This window comes from Canis aureus, chromosome 36, assembly GCF_053574225.1.
Source record: "Canis aureus isolate CA01 chromosome 36, VMU_Caureus_v.1.0, whole genome shotgun sequence".
Lineage (NCBI taxonomy): Eukaryota > Metazoa > Chordata > Mammalia > Carnivora > Canidae > Canis > Canis aureus.
The window spans coordinates 1,217,593-1,242,434 of NC_135646.1; the positions used below are offsets into that span (position 1 = coordinate 1,217,593).

The following is a 24,842-nucleotide window of genomic DNA, read 5'->3' on the forward strand; positions in this document are numbered from 1 at the left end:
TCCTGTTCCAGTTTTGGTAGTTTGTGGCTTTCCAGGAATGCGTCCATTTCTTCTAGATTGCCTAATTTATTGGCATATAGCTGTTCATAATATGTTTTTAAAATCGTTTGTATTTCCTTGGTGTTGGTAGTGATCTCTCCTTTCTCATTCATGATTTTATTAATTTGAGTCTTCTCTCTCTTCTTTTTAATAAGGCTGGCTAATGGTTTATCTATCTTATTAATTCTTTCAAAGAACAAACTCCTGGTTCTGTTGATCTGTTCCACAGTTCATCTGGTCTCGATTTCGTTGAGTTCTGCTCGAATCTTTATTAACTCCCTTCTTCTCTTGGGTGTAGGATCTATTTGCTGTTTTTTCTCTAGCTCCTTTATGTGTAAGGTTAGCTTTTGTATTTGAGTTCTTTCCAGTTTTTGAATGGATGCTTGTATTGCGATGTATTTCCCCCTTAGGACTGCTTTTGCTGCATCCCAAAGATTTTGAACGGTTGTATCTTCATTCTCATTAGTTTCCATGAATCTTTTTAATTCTTCCTTAATTTCCTGGTTGACCCTTTTATCTTTTAGCAGGATGGTCCTTAACCTCCATGTGTTTGAGGTCCTTCCAAACTTCTTGTTGTGATTTAGTTCTAATTTCAAGGCATTATGGTCCGAGAATATGCAGGGGACAATCCCAATCTTTTGGTATCGGTTCAGACCCGATTTGTGACCCAATATGTGGTCTATTCTAGAGAAAGTTCCATGTGCGCTTGAGAAGAATGTGTATTCGGTTGAGTTTGGATGTAAAGTTCTGTAGATATCTGTGAAATCCATCTGGTCCAGTGTATCATTTAAAGCTCTCGTTTCTTTGGAGATGTTTTGCTTAGAAGACCTATCGAGTATAGAAAGAGCTAGATTGAAGTCACCAAGTATAAGTGTATTATTATCTAAGTATTTCTTCACTTTGGTTAATAATTGATTTATATATTTGGCAGCTCCCACATTCGGAGCATATATATTGAGGATTGTTAAGTAGGAGGAGCTCTTGAAGTTAGGAGGCATCTACCCAATTCCAAGCCCTACACAAACGCGCCTATTTCCCCAGAAGGCCGGCCTGCAGGATCTGGACCGCCAGCCAGGGCTGGATCTGGGGGCCGCCGGCCGCATCTTCCAGTGAGAGACACCTGGGGCTCCTGATTGCTACGGAAGGGAGGCTGGTTGCTAGGAGACCCAACTGTGTGATTTGGAAGCTGGAACTTTCAGCTCCACCCCGCTGACCTCTGGGCAGGGGAGAAGGCGGAGGTTAAATCAAGGCGGCGTGTGGCCAAATGATTTAATCAACTGCGTCGTCGTTGTAATGACGCCTCCATAGGAACCCGAAGGACAGGTTCCGAGAGCTTCTGGGCGAGCGAGCACCCGGGGCCGGTGTGAGTGCTGCAGGAGGGAGGGCATGGAGCTCCTCGGCCCCTCCCGGACCTTGCCCTACGCCTCTCCTACACCTGGCTGGTCCCCGACTTACATGCTCTTATAAACCAGCCACGTAGCGGATAAGATGTTCCTCCGAGTTCTGTGAGTCCCTCTAGCAAGTTAATAGAACCCAAAGATGGGTCGTGGGAACCTCTGGTTTACAGCTGGAGGATCAGAAGCACAGGTGACACCCCGGTGCCCAGTGGCATGTGAAGTGGCAGAGGAGGAGCCTGTGGGCCTGAGCGCTTACCCCGCGAGAGGTGGTCCCCCTCTTAGTAGATGGCGTTGGCGTCGACCGTAGGGTGTCCAGCTGGTGTCCAGCTGGTGTCCGAGTATTGGTGAGGGGGGCGGGGGCTCCACACACCGAAATTGGGCGTCAGAGTCTGTATGTGCGGTGTACGTGGACATTCGAGCAATTTATCATATAGATCAGATGTCACATTGAGTTTGGGTGGGAAACAGGCTGCAATTTTCCTAAAGTAACAAAATGGTGGACCTATGGAACTGAGGCCAACGAGCAGCAAAGTCACCCCCCTGACACTTAACGAGGACTTTCCATTCTGCCCGAGGCTCGATGGGAGAAAAGAGGAGGCACTGACCCAGATAACTCGAAAGCTCTATGTCTTGTTGGTCTGTGAGGCTTTGTCATAAAAGGGAGATGACAAGTAACTGGGAAAAAATGCCAATCACAAGACCCAGGGAGTGACTTTTGTACCTCCTGGGGCTGGTCCCGGGGCCCGGAGAGGCGCGGCCGGACTTGCCCAAGTGGCGACGACGTCGTGTCCACGGCCTCCCCTGACCGCGGACAGACCCCGCGTCCTACCTACCGTCCTCAGGACCCCGAGAGTGGGCGGCAGCACTGCCTCTAAACGCCTGCTCCCTCGCCTCTCCCAGACCTTGGGAAGAAAGGATGCAGGTGCGAGTCCCGGGGAACCGCGCTGAGCCCCATCGTCGAGCTCGCACCTGGAGCCCCTGAATACGCGCACTCGGTGGAAGCCCATTTTCCAGTCTCTGCGAGTCGGGCCTCCCTCGCCGGGGGGGGGGGGGGGGGGGGTCACAGAGCCGCTGGGGGCCGGGTAGCCCGTGGATGATGAGCTGATTTTATTTTCCTGTGTTTGTCTTATTAACCGGATTGCCTACCGATGAATACCTCTGGCCTGACTGACCCGGTGTCGTGCTGCGTAGACGCCAAGCGATGACTTACACAGAGAACGTGTCTGCAGAAAGCCAGGCCACCGCTCTGGTTAGAAATATTCTTCTCTAGCGTTCAGTGACCTCGTTACTCATCTCTTCTGCAAAACCCATTTGAACAAACTCACTAGTTCATTTGATGATTTTAATACAGGATGGACAAATAATGGAGTTCTTCCTCGTTTGAAGGGGGAACACGTTAATGCTTTTAATTTTCTTAATCGCTTTTCTCCCAGAAACTTTTCTGGAGACTGTTAGTCTTCTGTTGCGAGTGGGCACCAACAGGCAGCCAGACGCCTGACCGAGGACGAGTGTTAGTGGAAAGCAGCCACTACCAACGCCGAACCTGTGTCCTTTTTCAGGAGCATGTATGCTGGGGTTACCATATTGGACTGTGTCAATTTTCTCCTGGGGGAAGAAAAACTTATTAGTTTGCAAGATGAGATTTAATCTAATAGTCATTCCTGGTATTCTAGAGAAAACCATGGCTTCCAAGGGCCCTGACAGCCAGCCAAAGCTGAAAGCCTCAGCTCTGGGTCCTAGGAGACGATGGCGGAGGGGATTTACAAAATGAGGTTTCGAGAGATGACATGGGTCAACTGAAGAGAGGAGAACACCAAGTGGGCTTAGGGATGCAGATGTTACCTGCATGCTGCCAGCTGGGCCTCCTCTGCGGGCACCCCCCAGCTGTGAGCTGGTTCCCCCAAGTGGGAAAAATGTCCACATCTTATGAAGGGTCAAGATGCATAGTAAGATTCCCTTGACTCTGCAGGGCATCTGTTCCCGTCACAGAAAAAGGGAAGAAAAGAGCAGCAAGAAGAGGCCAATTAGGGACGCCCGGGTAGCTCAGCAGTTGAGCATCTGCCTCCGGCTCAGGGAGTGATCACAGGGTCCTGAGATCGAGTCCTGCATTGGGCTCCTCACGCAAGAGCCTGCTTCTCCTCTGCCTGTGTCTCTGTGTCTCTCAGGAATCAATAAATACAATCTTCAAAAAGAAAAAAGAATGTGAAAAGTTAGATATCAATTTAAATCATCATCAGACCTTTAACCTTACAAAAACAAAACAAAACTGAGTTTCAAACGGATGGCATGGGGACACCGAGGAGGCTCAGTGGTTTAGTGCCTGTGTTGTGTTGTGACCCCGGGGTCCTGGGATCAAGTCCCGCATCGGGCTCTCTCTGCCTGTGTCTCTGCTTCTCTGGTTTCCCATGAATAAGTAAACTTTTTTTAAAAGAGGGGAGCAATAGAAGTCTTTAAATGTTTTATTTATGGCAATGCTACAACTTTCCCCCTTTTCAGTAAATCTAAAGAGCTCAAGCATTCATACGTTGGCATCATAGGTGAACTGTTCACGGGTCAAACCCTTCACCTCCTAAGGGACAAGGTGAGCACGTTCATAGTCTACCAGAGCTCTCAGAGGCCTCGTAAAGTCGGTTTTCACTGCAGTCTTTTGCCTTATACGTCTCCTCCCCATATAGGGAGAACCCCGGTTCCCACAAAGGCACTTGGCTCCCTACTTACCTTGGAAGTGGGATTACCACACCACCTGCTGGCCAAGATCTAGAACATGTGCACATACACAGAAAGAGCCCTGATCTGTTCCATTCTTACTTGGGAGTGTCTAGTAACAGTTCCTTTCCTCGTAACCACGTAAAACACTTTGAGAATACGATCCCCAGCTTTATATACGCATTTCATGAAAATGGTATGGACTGAAAAGAAAAGGCCCGTGTAATAGAGTCATGCATTTCCAGCTCAATTTTATACTTTGGGCCCAGGGAACGAGTGGGAAGTGGTGGGAAAGGATGTCAGAATTTCAAAGCAATGACTTTAAGGCCGTTCTGTGGTGCCAGGCCAAGCTCAAGTACTCGCACTACTGGATTCTCCAACTGCCTTATGGTCATAACGACTGTCTTCTCTATGTCAGCCAGACATTAGTCAAAAAGACTGTCTTCCACAGGGTCACTGGATGCTCTTGGTCACATGCTACTTTGACAACATCCTCACACCCACGTTCCTCTTGCCCACGCACTGAACGTAAACGGTATTTATTGGCTCTTATGTGGCAAATTAAAATTATCTAGAGGTTGGCTCCAACTTTCAAGCAATTTCATATGGAACTGCAAAAGTTTGTGTTTTATTTTCTACATTCCAGCCCATCATAGTTTAGTGAGTGTTTTTTTAAGATTTCATTTATTTATTCATGAGAGACAGACAGAGAGAGAGGGACAGAGACACAGGCAGAGGGAGAAGCAGGCTCCATGCAGGGAGCCCGACGAAGGACCTGATCCCTGGACTCGAGGATCAGGATCACCCCCTGAGCCAGAGGCAGACACTCAACCAGTTAGTCACCCAGGCTGCTAGTGGGTGCTTTTTAAAAGTACAACTTAAATTCAGAGACTTTCCTTAGAAATGTATTGAAATCACATTCTTCATAAGGGATCCAGATCTACTTGCAAAGTAGCTTTTATGAACTTCAGCTAGATTTGTCACACATGTAAGTCTAGAAGCATTCATGGTTCAGAAGCTTGAAAACTGAAGGGCAAGGATGGTTCCCCTCCAACCGTGTAGGATAAGGTCCTGCAAAATGCCCTGAACAGGAGAAATTTGGGATCACGTTATCAGCACTACTTGTAGAGGAAAGGAAGGACTGAGTTTGCAACTGAATTTTCCAAAGATCTTCTGTTTTGTTTTGTTTTGTTTTGTCTTAATTTTTTATTGGAGTTCAATTTACCAACATATAGCATAACACCCAGTGCTCATCCTGCCAAGTGCCCCCCTCAGTGCCCATCACCCAGTCACCCCAACCCCCCCACCTACCTCCCCTTCCACTACCCCTTGTTTGCCAGAGTTAGGAGTCTCTCATGTTCTGTCACCCTCACTGATATCTTCACTCATTTTCTCTCCTTTCCCTTTATTCCCTTTCACTAATTTTTATATTCCTCAAATGAATGAGACCATATAATGTTTGTCCTTCTCCGATTGACTTACTTCACTCAGCATTATGCTTAATACCCTCCAGGTCCATCCACGTCAAAGCAAATGGTGGGTATTTGTCATTTCTAATGGCTGAGGAATATAGACCACATCTCTATCCATCATCTGTCAATGGACACCGAGGCTCCTTCCACAGCTTGGCCTGTGGACTGTGGACATTGCTGCTATACATCGGGGTGCAGGTGTCCCGGTGTTTCATTGCATCTGTATCTTTGGGTTCAATCCCCAGCAGTGCAATTGCTGGGTCGTAGGGCAGGTCTATTTTTAACTCTTTGAGGAACCTCCACACAGTTCTCCAGAGTGGCTGCACCAGTTCACATTCCCATCAACAGTGCAAGAGGGTTCCCTTTTCTCCGCATCCTCTCCAACATTTGTGGTTTCCTGCCTTGTTAATGTTCCCCATTCTCACTGGTGTGAGGTGGGATCTCATTGTGGTTTTGATTTGTATTTCCCTGATGGCAAGTGATGCGGAGCATTTTCTCATGTGCTTGTTGGCCTTGTCTATGTCTTCCTCTGTGAGATTTCTGTTCATGTCTTTTGTCCATTTCATGATTGGATTGTTTTCCAAAGACCTTTTGAAAAAAAAATGTTTACCTAAAATAAAATTAGAATAATACTTCTCTAGTTAAACCTGACATTTTACATGTACTGGATAAGTAAGTGGTTGGAGGACATTTACTATCTTGTGCTTCTCAGAAATTTCCCACGATCTCTCTTCTCTGGCATCCAGGAGAGGCTTACAAAGCATAAAGCATGTTCACTTGTGGATGACACACCCAAGGATGGCGTTTTTTACTACTGGGTTTGGCCCTCTATCCCCATGTTCGAGTGTTAGGAGTTAACTTTCAAAACAAAGGTAAAATCATTTAACCCACCCCACCAATTCGGCCAATTAGGTAGTCCTCAAACCTCCCCCTCTAAATTCAGACTCTGCTTTACCTGTAGATAGCTCAAAGCCCTTACATAGGACACAACATTCACTCCCCTGAGCAGCCTCACGGAAGGGGTTCCAAAGGCCCTTCATCTTCCTTTTAGAAGATTTTATGGCAAACTTTTGCCTCCTTGCAGCCGAGAAAGCAAGACAGGTCACCAGCAGCTCTATGGGAGCTAAGAGAACTCAGCCAGGGAGTCCCATTCTTGCCACACCTGCTCAAACGGGGATGGCCTGATCCAGAAATGCGGCCTCAGTGTGTGCCACCAGGATCTCCATCAGTAAAAGGATGCAGGCTTCAGTAAGTTGGATTAAGTGTACTTCCCTGAATGGGTCATCCAAGATGCCTACCTTAATGCCAGCTCTTTGAACATAAAAATATTTCAATTTTTAAAAAGGGAGGGGTGGCACCTGGGTGGCTCAGTGGTTGAGCGTCTGTCTTCAGCTCAGGTTGTGATCCCAGGATCCTGGGATGGAGCCCGCGTCAGGCTCCCCCCACCCCCCCAGGGAGTCTGCTTCTCCCTCTGCCTGTGTCTCTGCTTTCCTGTGTCTCTCATGAATAAATAAAATAGAAAGATTTTTATGGGGGATCCCTGGGTGGCTCAGCGGTTTAGCGCCTGCCTTTGGCCCGGGGAGCGATCCTGGAGTCCGGGGATTGAGTCCCACGTCGGGCTCCCTGCATGAAGCCTGCTTCTCCCTCCTCCTGTGTCTCTGTCTCTCTCTCTCTACGTCTATCATGAATGAATGAATGAATGAATGAATGAATGAATGAATAAATAAATAAATAAATCTTAAAAAAAAAAAAAGATTTTTATGGCAAAAGTGTTGTCAGTTTTACTATTTCTATTCTCAATTACCAAGTCCCATTTTTCTTGTTAACTCCTGGGAGTGACTACTGACAAACTGAAACTAAAGATTATTACTATTGCCAAAAAATGAAAAAGCAAAGAAGGAATTTGCAGTTGGAGGATTACTGAACTCAACCAAGACATGCTCTTAAGATTTGTCCTCTAGAAACACAATGTGTCTTAGTAAAATACTTAGAATAGTGTGTGGCACACAGTAGCTATGATTATGATTATGGAATACTAAATTGATAAATACATACTTTATTTTTCCATTAACATTGATGAATGTAAACTTTTTCAGTTAGCTGCTTCTCCCTTGGTTTTTTTTTTAAAGTAGAAAATTTACCTTGTATCTGTTTTATAGAAACTGAGTAACAGTGAGATGAATTAGTACAGACTTTTAAACCTAGACAGAATTCAGGGATCATTTAAATACCTGTCTGTGATAAACTGTACTTTTACATTTCTAAAGGTGAAGAGTTATTATTTTAGCTAAAAATCATATTACAGACAAAGTTCACCAACCTGAGTATGTCAAGTTAAACTACAATGAAATCTACAGTGAAAGAGGGACTTCTGGGCAGCCTGGGGGGCTCAGCGGTTTAGTGCCTCCTTAGCTCAGGGAGTGATCCTGGAGACCCAGGTTCGAGTCCCACATCGGGCTCCCTGCATGGAGCCTGCCTCTCCCTCTGCCTGTGTCTCTGCCTCTCTCTCTCTCTCTCTGTGTGTCTCATGAATAAATAAATAAAGATCTTTTTTTAAAAAAAGTGATTTTTTAATTGGTATTAAAGTTCACATAAAATATATATTCAAATTATGGTGATACCTCAAAGCTAGCTAGGAATAAAACTGTACAGGTTATATAAAATAATAAAATCAAGGACCTTAGAAAAAATTTACTGGAAAAACATCAAAAAGACTTTGACAAGACAAAAATGAAAAAAAAATCAATGATGTGATAAATATTTGTTTAATTTTAGGAACTCATTACGAGAAATAAGACATTTCTTTACAATATGAAAAATGCCAAACTTTGAACATCTTTGACATTTATCTCATTCTCTGGCTCACAAATTTCGGGTTCCCACAATTTTGGCAGGTTAGCTGGCAGTGATAGTCTTTTCAGCTCTTAAATTCTCTTTGGGCTTGGAATAGTCCCAGGGCCGTCTATTTTCAGTGAATCCATAGAGTTTCCTAAGTGCCACTCGAGCTGCTTCCTCTTCTGCAACAAGGACCGTTTCCCCAGGTCCTTCTGCAATCAACTTTTTATCACTAGAAAAAAAAACAAGAGTAGTCTAAAATTACCCATAATCATAAGACACAGTCCACAAATCAGTCATGGTTTTTAAAACTTATTTTGGCAATAACATCTACCAAAAGTAACACAAGAGCTTTGGATATAGTATCTTTTTAATATTAACCAGTTTTGTTGCAAATTCATTACATACAGTAGTTAGAAAAGAAGTATTGACATTTCCATAGAGATATAAACTCCCTAGGTCCAGTATTTTTCAAATCAAAAACTCAAGGCACATCTAAGTAACTATGGGTTTTTTCTATTGTGCTATTGGTGAAAATTTAAAGAATATACAAAAATCTTGCTATAAAAAACTTGAAACTATTATAAATATTCATGAAAAATATAGCTACAGTATTTTTAATTCATTTGAATCTGTGACATGAGGGAAAATTTTATGGAAAAAAATTGTGCCTTTCTGGTTTCTCATCTAAACTTTAAAACAAATGAGAAATCAGTTCTATATTTTAAATTAAGAGCTTTAGATCTGTAAAACTTGCTAAGATTTAAGACATTATTTTATACACTATAATCCACTCTAAATTTAGTCCCAAAAGATACTGAGGTAGCACAGTGAACACTTAAAGAAAAATGAGCAAAACTACACAGGTAGAGAAAAACAACGTGGGAGGAATTTGCTAAGAAACATTTGCTATGGTAGTAATTTGAAATGAAACAAAGAGGGATTCCTGGGTGGCTCAGCGGTTTAGCACCTGCCTTCGGCCCAGAGAGTGGTCCTGGAGTCCCAGGATCGAGTCCCACACCGGGCTCCCTGCATGGAGCCTGCTTCTCCCTCTGCCTGTGTCTCTGCCTCTCTCTCCCTCTCTGTGTCTCTCATGAATAAATAAATAAAATCTTAAAAAAAAAAAAAAAAAAAGATCATATAGATTAAACTTTACAATAATAATTATACACCTACATATTTGTAATAGTATGGAATAGAGAAAATCATCTAAGTGAATTTCAAGAACAAAATGTTGATCATTTAAAAATTGATCATTTTTAAAAATACTTTTAGGTAAAATCTAGGAAAAACCTAAATAACCCTGCTATCCAAAGACAACCACTGATAGGAATAGGGCAAACTCTGTCGTTTAAAAATAAGAGATCATTCTTCAAAATTTCCATATGTCACTAAAAACCCTTTAAACACATCACCTGTCCTAGCTGTACTATATTCTATCATGGGTATTTATCATTTTCTTCTTACTGGATACCAATGTTATCTCTAATTTTTTGTCTATTTTAAAAAACGCTATTAGTTCAACAACTGTTTATTGACTACCATGTCCTAATAACTGTTCTAGGTATGGAGTATAAAGAGTGACAACAAATGAACATCTTTGTTTACACATTGTGATGCATCCTGGAGAGACACACCTGAAGTGAGAATACCAATCAAAGGACATGAAAAATTCAAAGACTTGGCGTTCTGTCAAAATTACTGACATAAATACTGTACCACTCTTCTACTAGGAGTATATGAACTGCTGATAAAGGATGGTTTAAGACTTACAAAGCTGGTAAGCAAAAGAGGAACTCATCATTTTGTTTTGCATTTCAATTAAAACTAAGGTTTAAACTTTTTACAACATTGTCCATTTTCTCCATTGTGATGTCTTCCATAAAATCCTACATCATATCAGAAAACTACTTACCTAAATTTTAATCTAGGTCTCTGAATATTCAATCAGGCAAGCCAACTGTTTACTAACAAAACTAAAACATTCTCAACATGGGCTGATTTATGTATTTTGATGGACAACTAAGCCCTTCCTTTTCCAGTCCTAGGCTCAGTTAAAGCTATTACAGGTGTGGAGTGGGGTAAATCTCTAACACCTATGAATCAACTTTTATTTTTCTACAGAAATATTTAGATTAACATGAAATTCTTATTTTGTTGAAATGAATGAAATTCTACAATGCAGAGTTGGTCAACAGCTACTATTAGCAAACCACAGATTACTTACTTTCCCCTAAGACTGACCAACAGGAAAGGAAGTGGTAAATAGATAATCAGAGGACTGAGTTTAAATCTGTTAATACAATTAGAGCTAAAATTAAGCAACTGTGAAAAGTCAGTTTTTAAGGCTTCCAATCAATGTTATGAAGTTAAGATTACAATTTTTACTAACCAGTATAGGCCAACAAAAAACACAGGCAAAGCTGTGGTGCTTCCAGACTGCCTGGTAAGTCTAGATTCCGGAGCTGAAATATTCCTTTTCTTCAGTTCTTCTACCAGTAGCCCCATGGGATTTATTACCTTCCAAATCTCAAAGAGTTCTTTTCCAGTCATCTGAGTAATTAAGAAGTCCTGCATATAAAATACAATTTATACTTTAAAAGCAATATAAAGAAAAAAAGGACCATAAATGTACACTTTTAACAGAATTGTAAGACTTAGTGGGAACTGAAAAAGACAAAATGTACTGTTCTTTTTTATGTCCATATAGTTTTCCATGGAAGTTTTATTACAAAAATCATAGTTGTCGCAAACACGACACTCTGACCAGAGTACTCAAAAGACTCTACCAAAAAACTGCTAGAACTGATACACGAATTCAGTAAAGTCTCAGGATACGAAATCCATGTCCAGAAATCTGCTACTGCATTGTTATGCACCCATAATGAAGGAGCAGTAAGAGAAATCAAGGAATAGATCCCATTTACAACTGCACCAAAACCCTAATATATCTAGAAATAAACTTAGCCACAGAGGTAATAAAGATCTGTACTCTGAAAAATATGCAACACTTACGATGACAAAAAGAGATGGGAAAACAAATCTTTGTTCATGGTATGGAAGAACAAGTATTGTTAAAATGTCCATACTACCCAAAGCAATCTACACACTCAGTGCAATCCCCATCAAAATACCAACAGCATTTTACAGAGTTAGAACAAACAATCTTAGCCAAAGCAGTTTTGAAAAAGAAAAGCAAAGCTGGAGACGTCACAATTCTGGGCTTCAAGTTATGTCACGAAGCTGCAGTGATCAAGACCGTATGGGACTGGGAACCTGGGTGGCAGGGTCAGTTAGGCATCCAACTCTTCATTTCAGCTCAGGTCATGACCTCAGGGTGTTAAGATCAACCCCAGTGTCAGGCTCTGTGGTGGGGATGGAGCCTGCTTCTTCTTCCTCTCCCTCTGCCCCTCCCCACACCTCAAAATGAAATAAAGATAAAATAATTTAAAAAATAATAATAAATGGGCCCTCAACTCTATGGTCAACTAATATTCGACAAAGCAAGAGAGAATATCCAATGGAAGAAAAGACCATTTCTTCAACAAATGGTGTTGGGAAAATTGGACAGCAACATATGAAAGAATGAAACTCTACCCTTTCTTACACCATACGCAAAAATAAATTCAAAATGGATGAAAGACTTAAGTGTGAGATGGGAAACCATCAAAACCTTAGAGGAGAACACAGCCACCTCTGTGACCTCGGCCACAGCTGGTAATAAAAAATATTTATCACCTGAAACTAACATAAGGATATACATGTTAGTTACACTGGAAACAAAAAAACCTTAATTTACAAGTTCTCAGTAGGGGATTTTGAATCTTTTAATGCACAGATACAGAGTTACCTTACGAGAGACATACGGTTACTTACATCTATGTATAAATCACTGGCTTATTTGCAATACAGAATAACCAACTGTAAGGTGAAGGAAAAACAATCTGAATGCCTAAGATGTTAGTAGGAACACAAAAAGAAATCTAGGGCAGCCCCAGTGGCCCAGCAGTTTAGCGCCCGCCTTCGGCCCGGGATGTAATACTGGGGACCGGGGATCGAGTCCCGCATCGGGCTCCCCGCAGGGAGCCTGCTTCTCCCTCTGCCTGTGTCTCTGCCTCTCTCTCTCTCTGTGTGTGTCTCTCATGAATAAATAAATCTTTAAAAAAAAAAAAAAAAGTCTGGATTTTTCTGGCCATCACCTATGCCTCCTATTTGTTCCCTACAGGTTTCTGGTCTTACTAGTACATTATTAGAACTTTCAGTAGGATTGTAGGTTGAATATTCTAATCCCATTTCCCTAGAACAAGGAGATAGCATAAAGAAATGATGTTTCTAAAACGCACATGACGGACACCTGGGTGGCTCAGGAGTTGAGCGCCTGCCTTTGGCTTAGGTCGGCTCAAGTCGTGATCCTGGAGACCTGGGATTAAGTCTCGCATTGGGCTCCCCACAGGGAGCCTGCATCTCCCTCTGCCGGTGTCTCTGTCTCTCTCTCTCTCTGTGTCTCCCACGAATAAATACATAAAATCTTTAAAAAAATAAAAATTAAAAATAAATAAAAAATAAAATGCAAGTGAGGTGATGCAGTTGGTTAGGCCTGACTCTTGGTTTCGGCTCAGTCGTAATCTCATGGTGGTGAGATCGAGCTCCACACCAGGCTTCAGGCTCAGTACAGAATCTGTTTAGGGCTCCCTCCTTCTTCCTCTGCCCACCCCCCAGCATGCATGTGTGCACGCTCTAATAAATCTTTAAAAAAAAAAAACACCTTTAGGTCTTTCTCAGAATTTGGCAGGAAGAAAAGCCCACATATCACCTTCTAAGATCACATTAACAAAGAAATAGCAAAACTTTTCCTTCTGCTCATCTAATGCACTGTAAGCATTACCTACCCTGATGAAAAGAGCAGTCCTCTCAGGGCCACTGCTCTGCAGCAGGGCTCCAATTACTGCAAAGAAAGTCTGCTGTAAAACAGGTGGGGGAACTGGAAATTCTGCACTCAGGGTCAACTGCTCCACAGCCAAGTTTCTGGCCACATGACACACTACTTCCTCACCAGTGAGAAAGTCAACAAGACTTTTAACGCCTTCAGTGGGTAAGTCTGGGTACGCATCCTCAAGAAACTGCGTGAGGCAAGTTTTTGAAAAAGATGTCCCTTGTTCAGAGAGTTCTTGATTATCTTTAAGATTCAGAAGGACAGCTTCTTTTTCTATCCCAAGGTTTTGGCGCTTGGCCTCCTCGCTTTTAATATAGCAGCTATTAACAAATGCAGTTTTGAGAAGATCTAAGGAAAAGGTTTCCTGTAACCGATGTCCAAATGCTTGTATTTCAGCATGGTAATCCCAGTTGGGCTTCTCTGAACTGAAAAGTAAAACAGAAGACAGTAAGAGATGGTAAAGAAAACAAGATGTTACAATGATGCAAAACCTTTGTGTTGCAATTTTATTGATTAGGGAAATTAAAACGACTGAGTTTCATTTTAACACCATGCTTTGATTTTCTGAAAGTTAAAATTCAAGTCAGATGATTCCTTGTGGTTCTTTGCTATATTACATGGATTCATTTTCCCCTTGGGCCAACTGCCACATTAAAGAAGTTCTTCAACATCAGAAACTAAGCCGTTAGTTACCCTACCTTTCAGATTCTTTATTTCTGCTATTACCATGGAATTACGCTTTATACCTAGGTATGAAATAGGAGTTATAATTTCACAGGTTCACACTATTAACCAAAGTATTCTATACTTATCTCTTAAGTATTAAAAAATATTTAAAAGATTTTACTTATTCACAACAGACCCAGAGAGAGGGGCAGAGACACAGGCAGACAAGAAGCAGGCTCCCTGCAGAGCCCCAGGCAGGACTCAATCCCAGGACCCCAGGATCATGACCTGAGCTGAAAGCAGATGCTTAGCCACCCAGGTGCCCCTAAAAACACTCATTTAAATCAGTGTCTAGGGATCCCTGGGTGGCGCAGCGGTTTAGCGCCTGCCTTTGGCCCAGGGCGCGATCCTGGAGACCCGGGATCGAATCCCATGTTGGGCTCCTGGTGCATGGAGCCTGCTACTCTCTCTGCCTGTGTCTCTGCCTCTCTCTTTCTCTCTCTGTGACTATCACAAATAAATTTAAAAAAAGAAATTAAAAAAAAAAAAAGAGTGTCTAGGGCAGCCCCGGTGGCACATCGGTTTAGTGCTGCCTGCAACCTGGGCATGACCCTGGCGTCCCAGGATCGAGTCCCACGTCGGGCTCCCTGTATGGAGCCTGCTTCTCCCTCTGCCTGCGTCTCTGCCTCTCTCTCTCTCTGTCTCTATGAATGAATAAATAAAATCTTAAAAAAATAAATAACAAAAAACAAAGAAAGTCTAAGAAACTGTCACAACTAAGAGTAGCCTAAGGAGACATGAAAACTAAATATAATGTGATATCCTGGATAAGATCCCAAAATAGGAAAAGGACAATGGGTGAAAACTAAATAAATCTGAATAAAGTATGGAGTTTAGTTAATAATAATGAAACTGGGATCCCTGGGTGGCGCAGTGGTTTGGCGCCTGCCTTTGGCCCAGGGCGCGATCCTGGAGACCCGGGATCGAATCCCACGTCGGGCTCCCGGTGCATGGAGCCTGCTTCTCCCTCTGCCTGTGTCTCTGCCTCTCTGTCTCTCTCTCTCTCTCTCTGTGACTATCATAAATAAATAAAAATCTAAAAAAAAATAATAAATAAATAAATAAATAAATAAATCAGTGTCTAAATAATCTAGAAGCATTGCAAGTACGTTAAAAGTTCATAATCATTCCCCAATAATGCCTAAAAGGTTTTTTTTTTTTTTTTTTCTTAAAGAAACAATAAAATCCAAATAAAACGTTTAGGTAAAAATGGATAGTTAAATACGAAGATCTTGGTTGTGAGCCATAAAAGGCACGTGGCCTGTATAAACCCTCAGTTTTTTGGCAACGATAAAGGCCTTAAAACGACTCACCCCACGATAATCCAAGAAATGTGAATAGAGACATACTGTTTGGTGCCTATTAGGAAAAAATGACCTCACGTTGCTTTGAAAGAGCACAGGAACACGGACAGGCATATATATTCCTTACTGATAAATGCACACTTTGGGTCAACTTTTGCGGGGGGGGGGGAGGCGAATACCAAAGTAGATCAAAAGTTCAGCCTGGATTCCCCAGGGGGCGCTGACTTCGGCGCCGGCCACGGTTCACCGGCCGCAACAGCAGGGGCAGGGGTGCGGGGCCCACACCCGCAGCGAGCGCGGCATCCGAGGCAGAGGGGCAGGACCCCGAGGTCGGAGGTCGGAGGTCGGAGGTCGCCGGCAGGGGCCTTCCTCTCGGCGCCCGGGGGCTCCTGGGTAAGCAAGCGCCCGCCCGCGGCCCGGGGCGCGACCCGGTCCCGGGAGCGGGGAGCCTGCTGCTCCCTCTCACGAGGACAGAAATAGACTCTTTAAAAAAAAAATAAAAATAAAAATAAAAATAAAAAAGGATGTTTTTCTTTCTCTGCCGGAGTCCTGGAACAGGATTCAGACGAAACACGCTTAATTACGCCCCTTCCCCCCGCCCCCGCCCCGCCCCCCCTCCCCGGCGGCTCCTACCGGCGCGCGGGCGGCGGCGGGCTCCGGAGCAGGCGCCACCGCTCTAACTCCTTCTGGAAGCGGAAGGCGGCGCGGAAGCCCTTCTTCACGCCCCGGACCGGCGGGACGAGCGTGCGGGCGGCCGGGGCCAGGAGGCAGCGAGGCCCCCGTACCAGCAGCCTCCCCAGGCCGGAGGCCATCGCGGGGCTCCGTTAAAAATAAAAGGAAGTTTTTAAAAAGGGCAATGGAGGGCGGAAGGGAAGCAGCCGGAGCGGTGTCGCGGGAACACACGTCCCCCTCCCCCCCGGAACTGGGCGGGGCCAGCGCGAAGGGCGGGGCGGGGCCAGCGCGAAGGGGGCGGGGCGGCCGTTGGGCCTGACTGCGCAGGTGCGAGCTCTGGCCCCGCCCACCGAGGCTCCGCCCCGGGGTGAGCCCTGCGGGGTCGCTGGGTGCGCAGTGCGGGGGTGTTGCGTGCACCTTTCCTTCCTTGTTAGCACAGAAACCTGTTTCACTCTCGATTTAAAGAAAACAAAGTCTCAAAATAAAATAAAAAAGAAAGAAAACACTGTTTGTCAACATATAGTTTCAAGTGCCGCAGACGCTGCAGGAGCAGGTACCCAGCGGGTCTCCAGGAGCCACAGACCGAAGGGTGCGGAGTTAACCAAGGTGTAAACTCCTGACAGCACAAACTTTTTTATTTTTATTTTTTTTATTTTATTTTTTTTTTTCAGCACAAACTTTTTAAAGCACGCAAAAAGAAAGGACTGGGAAAAAAAAATACACCAAAATGAGAACAGTGGAATAAGCCTTTTTTCCCCCCTTTGTCTTGCACTCTTGATGGAGACTTTCTTACCAAACTGCTAATGTGAATGTTTCCATCTGATACTCACAAAGGAAGGCCAGCCCCGAGCTGCACGACCACAGGACCACCTGGGCTCCAGGCGGCACTTGGCTGAGGCCCCTGTGCTTGGAGGCATCGCTGCCCCCACTCACCCAGGTTGGGCTCCTGGCTAGAATCTCTAATGTTAGGGCCACTTGGGTGGCTCAGGGCATGATCCCAGGGTCCTAGGATGGAGCCCAGTATCTGGCTCCTTGCTCAGCAGGAAGTCTCCTTCTCCTGCTGCTGCCCCTGCTTGTACTCTCTTGCTCTCTCTGTCAAATAAATGAAATCTTAAAAGAGAAAAGAAAAAAAAAATCGCTAATGTGAGGCTCTAGCAAAGATTCTCCCCTTGATCAAACTTGAGTCAGGCTCCCAATTCAGTCCAGAAAGGATTCCCCTACCCTCAGTATCTGATTACCCTTAATATCCAATCAAATTCATCACCAACCACCATCCCCAGGTTTTAGGTGATCATTCTGGCTTGCCTTCTGAAAAATCCTGTCAAGTTGGTTTAGCTGGTATCCTGACCCCCACCCCCCCACCTTACCTTTGATGTTTCCACTTAGTTCAAGGTTCATTGACAACTCCCAGCCCCCATGGCTATAAATTTCCCCTGGTCCATGCTGTATTTGTAATTGAGCTCAGTTGTACACAGAGGTCTCTTTCCCCTTATTGCAATAGTTCCTGAATAAAATATATTTTTTTTATTTTTAAAAGATTTTGTGTATCTATTTTTGAAAGAGAGAGCAGCATGGCAGGATGGGGGGGGGCATAGGGGGTGCTGCAGAGGGAGAAGTAGACTCCCTACTCTCCACTGAGCAGGGAGCCTGAAGCAAGACTCCATCCCCTGACCCTGGGATCATGACCTGAGCCCAAGGCAGACACTTAATGCTTAATGGACTGAGCCACCCAGGTGCCCTGAAATCTGTTTTTAACTATTGTGTAGCTCTTGTTTTTCTTTGATAGATGATACAACTCAATTTAAGTCTCATAGCTTAACCTTTCAAAAGGGAAAATCTGAGTGGTTCACCCTAGCCTATATAAGGCTTCTCCCTTTGGGGAAGAAGAGAGGAAATAGGGGGTTAGCACATATCATAAAACAAGCTGATGGATTTCTGGGTGAAGCAAATTCTCTAAGAAGGGACAGGAGAAGATCATGATTAGTATTTGTGTTTCAATGATCTATACTACATGTAAAAAAATAATATCCATTGAACATTAATCAAATAAATAGAAGAAAGCACAGGGAACGGTTATTTCTGTAATAGTCCGTTTATTGGGGGAAATAACCTAATAATGTAGTTGAAGCAAATAATGTTATGTTAAAATGAGGTGTCTCTGTATTGAGAGTTTCTCAGTAAATACGACAATGAGAACATTGTCTACGAAACCAAAAATGTAGGGTCTCAGGGAGTTTTTACCACTAACTAACTCAGAAAGCTGAGGAATTAACCAGTTTTTAAAATTCGTTCATGAATTTGTTTATTTATTCAGTAAACCAGATGCTAAGGGGATTTCTCAGTTCTATGACCCAGGCCCAGAAAACAGGGTCTGGGTCATTTACATCCCCTTGTTTACGTCCCTTCCAATCCCGAGCTTCTGTGCTCAGTATAGGCCTCTCTGCTCTTCAGTTGTGCATACAAAACTCCCTCACCTCATTGTCTGCTAATACCTCCACCTGGACATCTGCCGCACGTCAAGCTTCATACCTCCAAAACTGAACTCCCTGTCTTCTTGCCCAAACATCTCCCCCAGTTTGGTAAAAGGGCCACTCCATTCCTCCAGTTGGTCATCCCACAGATCCCGACTCCTCTTTCTTTCATACCCCATATCCAATAAAGCTCATCGGCTCCACCATCCAGAAATGTCTCTAGACTCTGCTGCCCTCACACCACCTGCACTCTGCGCTAAACCATCATCACCTCTCAACTGCTTTATCTTATTAGCCTTCCAACTGACACCCATGACTTTTAAGACTGAAGGCAGATTAAAGCAGTTTCCTGTACTCAAAGTCCTCCACTGGCTTCCCGTGTCACTTAAAGTAAAAGCCAAAGTCATTACCATGGCCTCAGGACTCTCAACATGTCCTGTCTGGTGACCCTTCTTCCTCATCTCTCTGTACTCTTCACTCACTCTGCTCCAGCTACACCGGCTGCCCTGCCTTCCCTAGACAGCCCCGGGCAGGTTCTCACCTCAGGGCCTTAGCACTTGCTGTTTCCTTTTCCAGGAGAGGATGTCTTTCATATTTCTACAGGGTTTATTCCCTACTCTCCCTGTCGGCTCAAATGCCAGCTTCCCCATGAGGCCTTCCCTCAGGCTGCATCCTCTGGAAGCAGATGCTGAGGCAGAGATTGGCGTGCTGAATATTTATTAGGGATTCACAGCTGTGAAGAGAGGCAGATGTAACAGGATTAGGCAGGAGAAGTCAGCTGCAATACAGGCCCGACAAGGTGTCATCCAACCTGGGAGAGAGCTCTATCAGCGGGTCCTGCACTATAGGGACGTGGCCAGGCTTCTGTGTTCTGCTCTCATGTAGTTACTGAATTTGGGTGCCCCATGCAGGGCGTGGCTGAGCCATGGTGGCTCTCAGCCTTGAAGGGGTCTGCAAGCTCTAGAATGTGTGCTGACCACCTCCCTTCTATTTTTTTTTTTTAAGATTTTATTTATTTATTCATGAGATGCGCAGAGAGAGGGAGAGAGAAACAGATACACAGGCAGAGAGAAAAGCAGGTCCCATGCAGGGAGCCCGACGTGGGACTTGGCCCCGGGACTCCAGAATCATGTCCTGAGCTGAAGGCAGGCGCCAAACCGCTGAGCCACCTGGGGGTCCCAAGACCACCTCCCTTCTATGAAGGCGAAACTGTACAGTGTATCTTGGAATCTTCCATGTTGCCCCATTTAAAATTGCAATACCCTCTATCATCTCTATCACCCTCCACAGTTTTATTTTTTTCGCTGCACTTAACACCTTCTAATATACGATGTAATTTGGTTATTTACTTTATTACATGGTTCTTTCATTGGAATATACATTCTAATTGTAGCGCAATTTTTGTGTCTTTGGAGCACAGCTGCATTTAGAATGGTGCCCCGCTCATAGCAGGCACTCAATGAATTTTGTTATTTGAAATACTTGTTAATGTGAAAGCAGTCGTTCAGTAGCCTGTCTAGTCATCACATGTAAAAGCCTTGCAAGAGCCATGTCTTATTTGTCTTGTCAGCATATGGCACTTAGTAGGTGTACAACGCGTTTGTTGAATAAGTGAATACATCTATGAATGACAGTTATGTGAAACACATACGTAATTTAAAATTCATTAGCTATACTAAACACTAATGAGAAACAGGTAACATTAATTTTTAAAATATCTAACACAACGTATCTAAATTCTATCATTTCAACATGTAATCGATATGAAAATTATTATTGAAATATCTTATTGTTTTAAAAAATTTGTTCTGCACTAAGTCTTTAAAATTCAGTGTGTATTTTGCACTTATACTGTAACTCAGTTTTGGATTGGTCACATTTTAAGTTCTGGATAGCTGGATCCCTGGGTGGCGCAGAGGTTTAGCACCTGTGTTTGGCCCAGGGCGCGATCCTGGAGACCCGGGATCGAATCCCATGTCGGGCTCCCGGTGCATGGAGCCTGCCTATGTCTCTGCCCCTCTCTCTCTCTCTGTGTGTGTGTGACTATCATAAATAAATAAAAATTAAAAAAAAAAAGTTCTGGATAGCCCCCTCTGCAGCATAGCTGTACTGGAATCCTGCAGTTCGCAAGGCAGAATGATACAATATGTGGAAGGGGAGTGTGGGTTGGAGAGGGGAGGTCTCCGACGTCAGTGATTTTCTGGGTCCTCATCATGACCCTTCAACTTAGTAGCTTTGGATGCGCTCCGGCCCCAAAGGCACCAGCGACAGTCACAGGTGAGCATGTTGGGTCACAGGTGAGCATGTTGGGTCACAGGTGAGCAGGTTGGGTCGGTTGCTCATCAGCAGGAGGAGGCCTTTCCCGGGAGGGATCCATGGGGCGTTGGTGATGGAAAGGACTTGTTGTGGGGTTTGGGTTTGTATTAGATGATTTCAGAGAGGGTCTCAGGAAGGTCCCTCCTCTGGACTGGACTGGAAGCTGTCAGGAAACGGGGATCACTGTGTGATCGGAGGTGTCCGTTTGGTCCGGAGGCAGAAAGGTTAGGCAGAGGGTCAAGCTGTGGTTGGTAGGGAGGCAGGGGTCACGCTCATCAGCCAGCGTCGGGGGAGGCTTGTTCACGTCTGCGGCTTGAGCGGGTTCGCGTTTCGGGTGTTCCCGTGGGGGCGTGGAGGGGCTCCGCGGAGGCCTGCGGGCAGCTCCCGGAGCAGGCGCCGCTTCCCTTCTTCCGAGAGCTGCTCCACCTTAACGAGGCAAGTGACTCAGCTTCCCCTCGCTGCAGTGAGAACCCAGGGGCACTCGTCTCTCCATCCCGAAGGCTGCGGTCAGCACCACCAAGGCGCTCGGCGGGAGCGCGCCGGCCGGGCCGCCTGCAGGATGGCGCGGGGCGCTCCGGGGTCCGCGCTCCTGCCGCCGCGCGCACCGGCTCCCAACACCGGCTCCCAACACCGGCTCCGCGGGGTGAGCGCGGCGTCGCACTGTTGTTTCCGGAAGGCTCGGGCCGGGCGGGGCCGATTCGTGGAGCCTCCACCTGCTCCTCCCCGCCCCGAGCCCGCGCCTCCAGCCCCGCCCCTGGAGCCTTCCCCGCGGCCCCGCCCCGCCCGGCCCGGCCCGGCCCCCGCGGGTTTTCGGCTGCGCCGCTTCCCCAGGCAATACGGGCGCGGGCGGCAGCGCTCGGGGAACTACGGCGGCGCGGCCCCGCGGACCCGGCGCGTCCCCGCCCGCCCGGCCGGCCGTCAGCTGATGGGCCCCGCGGGAGGCCCCCGCCGCCGCCCCCGCCCCCGCCCCCGCCGCCGCCGCCGCGAACATGGCGGCCGAGATCCACTCCAGGCCGCAGAGCAGCCGCCCCGCGCTGCTGAGCAAGATCGAGGGGCACCAGGACGCCGTCACCGCCGCGCTGCTCATCCCCAAGGAGGACGGCGTCATCACCGCCAGCGAGGACAGGTCGGGCCGGCGGGGCGGGGGGAGAGGAGGGGGGGAGCGGAGGGGGGGAGCGGAGGGGGGAGCGGGGGACCCACCGCCCCGGCCTCGTCCGCGCCCCGGGGGCTCGCACCTTCGCCCTCCAGCCCGGACCCGGTTCCCCCGCGCCCCTCCGGACGCCCCGTGGTGCGGCTGCGTCCTGCCAGCCCGGACCCCCCCCCAGCCCGGGATCCCTGCGCCTGCCAGCCGGGGACCCCCCCCCAGCCCGGGATCCCTGCCCCTGCCAGCCGGGACCCCACCCCCCCAGCCCAGGATCCCTGCCCCTGCCAGCCGGGACCCCACCCCCCCAGCCCAGGATCCCTGCCCCTGCCAGCCGGGACCTCCACCCCCCCAGCCCGGGATCCCTGCCCTGCCAGCCGGGACGCCCCCCCCCCCCCCCCCAGCCCGGGATCCCTGCCCCTGCCAGCCGGGACCTCCACCCCCCCAGCCCGGGATCCCTGCCCTGCCAGCCGGCTCGCCCCCCCCCCCCCAGCCCGGGACCCCTGCGCCTGCCAGCCGGGACCCCCCCCCCCCAGCCCAGGATCCCTGCCCCTGCCAGCCGGGACCCCCACCCCCCCAGCCCGGGACCCCTGCGCCTGCCAGCCGGGACGCCCCCCCCCCCCCAGCCCGGGATCCCTGCCCCTGCCAGCCGGGACCCCCCCCCCCCAGCCCGGGATCCCTGCCCTGCCAGCCGGGACCCCCACCCCCCCCAGCCCGGGATCCCTGCCCTGCCAGCCCGGACCCCCCCCCCAGCCCGGGATCCCTGCCCCTGCCAGCCCGGACCCCCCCCCCAGCCCGGGATCCCTGCCCTGCCAGCCGGGACCCCCACCCCCCCAGCCCGGGATCCCTGCCCCTGCCAGCCCGGACCCCCCCCCCCAGCCCGGGATCCCTGCCCCTGCCAGCCCGGACCCCCCCCCCCAGCCCGGGATCCCTGCCCCTGCCAGCCCGGACCCCCCCCCCCAGCCCGGGATCCCTGCCCCTGCCAGCCGGGACCCCCCCCCAGCCCGGGATCCCTGCCCTGCCAGCCGGGACCCCCACCCCCCCCAGCCCGGGATCCCTGCCCTGCCAGCCGGCTCGCCCCCCCCCCCCCCAGCCTGGGACCCCTGCGCCTGCCAGCCGGGACCCCCACCCCCAGCCCGGGATCCCTGACCCTGCCAGCCCGGACCCCCCCCCCAGCCCGGGATCCCTGCCCCTGCCAGCCCGGACCCCCCCCCCCAGCCCGGGATCCCTGCCCCTGCCAGCCGGGACCCCCCCCCAGCCCGGGATCCCTGCCCTGCCAGCCGGGACCCCCACCCCCCCCAGCCCGGGATCCCTGCCCTGCCAGCCGGCTCGCCCCCCCCCCCCCCAGCCCAGGACCCCTGCGCCTGCCAGCCGGGACCCCCCCACCCCAGCCCAGGATCCCTGCCCCTGCCAGCCCTCAACGGGACCCCCACCCCCCCAGCCCGGGATCCCTGCCCTGCCAGCCGGGACGCCCCCCCCCCCCCCCCCAGCCCGGGATCCCTGCCCCTGCCAGCCGGGACCCCCCCCAGCCCAGGATCCCTGCCCCTGCCAGCCCTCAACGGGACCCCCACCCCCCCAGCCCGGGACCCCTGCGCCTGCCAGCCGGGACGCCCCCCCCCCCCAGCCCGGGATCCCTGCCCCTGCCAGCCGGGACCCCCCCCCAGCCCAGGATCCCTGCCCCTGCCAGCCGGGACCCCCACCCCCCCAGCCCGGGACCCCTGCCCCTGCCAGCCGGAACCCCCACCCCCAGCCCGGGATCCCTGCCCCTGCCAGCCCGGACCCCCCCCCCCCAGCCCGGGATCCCTGCCCCTGCCAGCCGGAACCCCCACCCCTCCCAGCCCGGGACCCCTGCCCCTGCCAGCCGGGACCCCCCCCCCAGCCTGGGACCCCTGCGCCTGCCAGCCGGGACCCCCACCCCCAGCCCGGGATCCCTGCCCCTGCCAGCCCGGACCCCCCCCCCAGCCCGGGATCCCTGCCCCTGCCAGCCGGGACCCCCCCCCCCAGCCCGGGATCCCTGCCCCTGCCAGCCGGCTCGCCCCCCCCCCCCCCCCAGCCCGGGATCCCTGCCCCTGCCAGCCGGGACCCCCCCCCCAGCCTGGGATCCCTGCCCCTGCCAGCCGGGACCCCCCCCAGCCTGGGATCCCTGCCCCTTCCAAACGGGAGCCCTGCCCAGCGCCCCTGCAGCCAGTAACCACCCCCCCACAGCCTGGGATCCGGGAGGCCCCCCCATACTCCCTCTGCCGGCCGCTGGGGGGGTGGCGTCCCCTTGAGCTCCTCCAGGCAGTGCCCCCAACAGCCGGGCCTAGCCTGGGATCCGGGTCCTGCCCTCCTCGTGGGGCTCTGCTTGCTCCTAGAAAGCGTTGGGATCTCTGGGGCGGGAGGAGGGCTTCTGGGCCCTTGGCTGTGGTCGGTTCCAAGCCTCGGAGCCTGGAGCCAGGAGCCTGGTGGCAGGTCGCCGCGTCCGGGTGCCAGGGATTCCCTTCTCTCCGCAGACCTCCAGGAGCTTCCATCCCTTTCTTCTGCTTTATGCTGCCTTGACAACTCTTTTTGCACAACACGGGGTCCCTAGATCAGTTTTTTTTTTTCTTTACAGCTGTAAGAACCACCTGAACTCTTACTTATCACATAGTTGTTTTTTTTCCTAAAGGGGACTTATGTTTTAAAAGGTTTGCTTTTTCTTTGAAAGAAAACATTATTTTCCACCATTAATGGAAAACCAGTATCACTTGCCCCAAAGAATTCAACTCAGCTAAAGCACGTAGCTGTGCGCCTAAAGTCATCTCCTTCTTGTGCTATGACAACTTGCCCACCACACTTTGGGAATCACTGA

The 24,842-nt window shown here is 48.9% G+C and overlaps 2 protein-coding genes and 1 long non-coding RNA gene across 5 annotated transcripts in view; 2 read left to right on the top strand and 1 right to left on the bottom strand.

Annotated features, from left to right (window-relative positions):
• The first annotated feature begins 1,209 nt into the window (after nucleotides 1–1,209).
• On the top strand, nucleotides 1,210–10,298 carry LOC144306231 (uncharacterized). 2 transcript variants are annotated; one of them, XR_013373252.1, is made up of 4 exons: nucleotides 1,210–1,544; nucleotides 2,628–2,685; nucleotides 6,699–6,862; nucleotides 10,014–10,298. It is a non-coding gene; the product is annotated as an uncharacterized LOC144306231 (long non-coding RNA). The 2 variants fall into 2 exon arrangements; XR_013373253.1 differs by lacking the exon at nucleotides 6,699–6,862 and having other exon boundaries at nucleotides 1,211–1,544.
• Nucleotides 8,364–16,329, bottom strand: MRPL44 (mitochondrial ribosomal protein L44). Its single transcript, XM_077885668.1, has 4 exons — nucleotides 16,046–16,329; nucleotides 13,339–13,807; nucleotides 10,842–11,020; nucleotides 8,364–8,681 (listed from the first exon to the last, which is right to left on the bottom strand). The coding sequence occupies exons 1-4, from the start codon at nucleotides 16,222–16,224 to the stop codon at nucleotides 8,510–8,512; spliced, it is 999 nt and encodes a 332-aa protein (XP_077741794.1). The 5' UTR covers nucleotides 16,225–16,329; the 3' UTR covers nucleotides 8,364–8,509.
• A 5,475-nt stretch (nucleotides 16,330–21,804) lies between these two features.
• WDFY1 (WD repeat and FYVE domain containing 1) overlaps nucleotides 21,805–24,842 on the top strand; it is a 46,178-nt gene continuing 43,140 nt past the window's right edge. The window contains exon 1 of one of the 2 annotated variants that reach the window (XM_077885134.1): nucleotides 21,805–21,997. In XM_077885134.1, coding sequence (XP_077741260.1) covers nucleotides 21,861–21,997 — 137 coding nt within the window. In that variant the 5' untranslated portion in view covers nucleotides 21,805–21,860. The remainder of the gene's footprint in view (nucleotides 21,998–24,842) is intronic. The other variant, XM_077885135.1, reaches the window with a different exon arrangement.

Bases quoted from the DNA above. Each gene is read 5' to 3' on its own strand.
- MRPL44 (XM_077885668.1), bottom strand. From the start codon at position 16,224: ATGGCCTCCGGCCTGGGGAGGCTGCTGGTACGGGGGCCTCGCTGCCTC. The intron at 13,808-16,045 runs GTAGGAGCCGCC...TTTACTTTTCAG, and splicing joins CCGCCGCCGCCCGCGCGCCG to TTCAGAGAAGCCCAACTGGG. The intron at 8,682-10,841 runs GTTAGTAAAAAT...TTTTTTTTCTAG, and splicing joins TTTTTTGTTGGCCTATACTG to TGATAAAAAGTTGATTGCAG.